Source organism: Monopterus albus, unplaced genomic scaffold, assembly GCF_001952655.1.
Source record: "Monopterus albus unplaced genomic scaffold, M_albus_1.0 scaffold401.1, whole genome shotgun sequence".
NCBI classification, from domain to species: Eukaryota; Metazoa; Chordata; class Actinopteri; order Synbranchiformes; family Synbranchidae; genus Monopterus; species Monopterus albus.
Genome location: NW_018128281.1, coordinates 35,294 through 38,627, shown reverse-complemented (window position 1 = coordinate 38,627; position 3,334 = coordinate 35,294). Strand labels below are relative to the sequence as shown.

At 46.6% G+C, this 3,334-nt stretch overlaps 1 protein-coding gene across 1 annotated transcript in view; it reads right to left on the bottom strand.

Annotated features, from left to right (window-relative positions):
* Window positions 1–1,049: 1,049 nt before the first annotated feature.
* LOC109951649 (protein NLRC3-like) overlaps window positions 1,050–3,334 on the bottom strand; it is a gene marked incomplete at its 5' end in the record, with an annotated part of 13,327 nt that continues 11,042 nt past the window's right edge. Inside the window, 1 exon segment of the mRNA XM_020586262.1 lies at window positions 1,050–1,412. Within this exon segment, the coding sequence (XP_020441918.1) occupies window positions 1,361–1,412 (52 nt within the window).

The following is a 3,334-nucleotide window of genomic DNA, read 5'->3' as shown; positions in this document are numbered from 1 at the left end:
TTTGGCCAGGAATGAGACTCTGTCTGTAGTGTTAGTGTCTATATTATTGTTTATAGCTTTTTATGTGTTGTTTTTATATTTGAATGATATGTTAAGTGCTTTGGTCAGCTGTGCTGTGGTAAAGCGCTATATAAATAAAGTTGAGTTGAGAGTTGAGTTGAGTACACAGATGTTCTCTGGGCTCTAAGTCTGGACTCTGGCTGGGCCCCTCAGGGACAGTCAGAACCTGGTCCTGAGGCCGCTCCAGTGTCCGGGCCTGCGGTGCAGAAAGATGAACCGTTGGCCCGGTTTCAGGTTTTCTACCAGGACCTCTCTGTGTCCAGTGTAGTGGCAATTGTATAGAAGCACCATTATTACAATTTATTAGCCGATGCTTTGTAGTCTAGTACTCTTTGTAGTTTGTTACCTGTGGCTTTCATGTCATTGTATGCAGTCATTTGTGTGGTTGTGAGCCTAGACTGCTTATTGTGTCAGCAAGTTTGTGAGAATTTCTCACTTTTGTATGACTGTTGAACCAGATAACTCGTATCCTGTATTAACTGTTGACTTGTTGGCCATCTGTCTGAGCATTGTTCCTATAATTGTATGTGTGTCTATAAGAAAAGCCACAGATAATAAACTACAAAGAGAACTAGACTACAAAGCATCGGCTAATAAACTGTAATAAAGGTGCTTTTCATACAATTGCCACTACACCAGCTGCATTCATCCTTCCCTCAGTTCTGACTGGTCTCTCTGTCCCTGCCGCTGAGAAGCCCCCCCACAGCAGGATGCTGCCCCCACCGTGCTTCACTGTAGAGACGATGTTAGCAGGTGATGATCAGAGCCTGGTGTGTGTCTTTCTAAACTCTGTCCAGTTGGCCCAGTTTGCCACAGGTGGATCCAGTCTGGTTCTAGACACACATCAATGAGGACGAAGCAAACAGGAAGCAGCTGAGCACAGTTTGGAGCCACAGCAAAGGCTCAGAAGACTTTTGGACAAAAGAGACCTCAGTTTGTGGTTTTTAAAAACATGTTTCACTTTATGGTCGTGAGTTATTTAGAGTCAATGTAAAAATGGCAGTTTGATCCATTTCACATTAAACCTACAGCACAACAAAGTGTCAGACAGCGAAGGGGTCGGAATCCTGTCTGCAGCCACAAACCAGAAACCAGTCAGTGTGTCAGGTTGTTAAAGGATCCGTGGACCCCCTGGAACCAGCCTGCACAGCCTGCAGTTCTTTAAGACGTGAGCAAAGCTGGTTTCCCGAGGTCAAATACAAATGTCACTGATACAGATTGTTGTGATGAAATGAGCTCAGGCTCATTTTAAGATCAGAGTTTATTGATGAAGGTTTGATGAAGAGGAGACACTGTGTCACTACTCACATGATTTGTCTATGGAAGAATTACCCTCCCTATACCGGCCGTACCTGTAGGAAGAAAGAGAGCAGTTAGAGTGAGAGGAACTAACCAGCTTGTGTCTGAGTGAGTCGTATTAAACCTAACAGTGATGATCCAGATCATCAGTCTCAGCTGCTGAACATGAACTGATTCTCTATCAATAAGCCTGATCAGTGGCTCAGCCAGATAACTGTGGCTTCACTTCCTCTGTGTGAAGTTCAGGATGTGACCGTCAGCATCCTGTTTATTTGAGCCTTCACTGGGCAGACGTGCATGCAACGGTCCAAAGTTTGGACACACCTTCTCATTGGCTGAGTGTTTCTCTGAGTTTCTACACTGGAGACTCCGACTGAAGACGTCAGCAACATAAAACAACACATGTGGAATGACGTAGGAAGCAAAGGCATGTTCCAGGCTCTGTGACCGAGGAGGCTGATGGAGGCCGCATCAAGTGACCCAGCCTCCACAGGCAAGACAGTTTGGGCCGAGTCGGGGGCAGAGTGAAGGACGAGCAGCCGACAAGTGCTCAGCATATGTGGGAACTCCTTCAGACTGCTGGAGAAGCATCGAACCGCCTCCTTCATGGAGCTAAGAGTGTGCACAGCTGCTGTCACAGCTCAACGTGTCCACTCGCACAGTCTCACATAGGACACGTGGTGTTATTGGGTCGGATTAGCACGGGATGCGCTTCATAGTCATCACATCACACATTCATCACACAGACACATGTGCTCTCTGTCTTCTAAGTGTGTGCATGTGAGAGCGTGTGAATCCTAGGTCAGCCAGACAACAGCTTTTAGCTCTTCCAGATGTATTGGCCATGGAGAAATGACAGGGCCCAGGTTTCAGAGACCAGAGGCTTCTACCTGTTGTCTCTGTGTGGACATGTGGTCACAGTGGGATGTGTTCTGCTCACACAACTAGTATGTAGGCTGGATAGAGAGATGAGAGGAGGACAGCAGAGTCTGTCCACTGTCCATGTCTCCTCCTGAATCTGGATCCAAGCTGGGATTAAAGTGTCTGAACTCAGAAACCCCTCCTTGAACCGCCACCTTATTGTGGTGGAGGGGTTTGAGTACCCGAGTGATCCTAGGAGCTATGTTGTCGGTGGCTATATGCCCCTGGTAGGGTCTCCCAAGGCAAACAGGTCCTGGGTGATGGGTCAGACTAAGAGCGTGCCCGAGATGAAAGTGACGTAGGCTGCATCCCAACCCTCCGCATGCATATTACTCTTAGAGACCAGACTCCAGTTCAAAAAACTTACATCAGTGTCCTCAAGCCCCTGCACCAGGAAGTCAAAGCATATTTGCAGGACTTAATAAATAGGGGGTGGGTCATGAAGTCAAAGTCACCCTATTCCTCCCCTATAGTGTGTGTGAGGAAGAAGTCAGGTGACCTTAGACTCTGTGTAGACTATCGGGAACTTAATCACAAATCAGTGCCGGACAGACATCCTATTCCTAGGATACAAGACATGCTTGATAGCCTTACTGGGAGTTCTTGGTTTACAGTACTGGACCAGGGAAAGGCTTATCATCAGGGGTTTATAGACAAAAGTCAGCCACTCACAGCGTTCATTACGCTGTGGGGTTTGTACCAGTGGATCAGGACCCCATTTAGTCTGAGAGTTCTGCCCCAGCAGAATTTCAGAGAAGCATGGAGGAGTGTCTGTGGGGCTTACGGGATGACATCTGTCTACCATATCTTGATGACAACCTGGTACACAGCAAATCATTTCAAGACCACATCGAACACCCTGTGCCTTCGGGTCGGAGATACAGTGCCTTGCGAAAGTATTCGGCCCCCTTGAACTTTGCAACCTTTTGCCACATTTCAGGCTTCAAACATAAAGATATAAAACTGTCATTTTTTGTGAAGAATCAACAACAAGTGGGACACAATCATGAAGTGGAACAAAATTTATTGGATATTTCAAACTTTTTTAACAAAT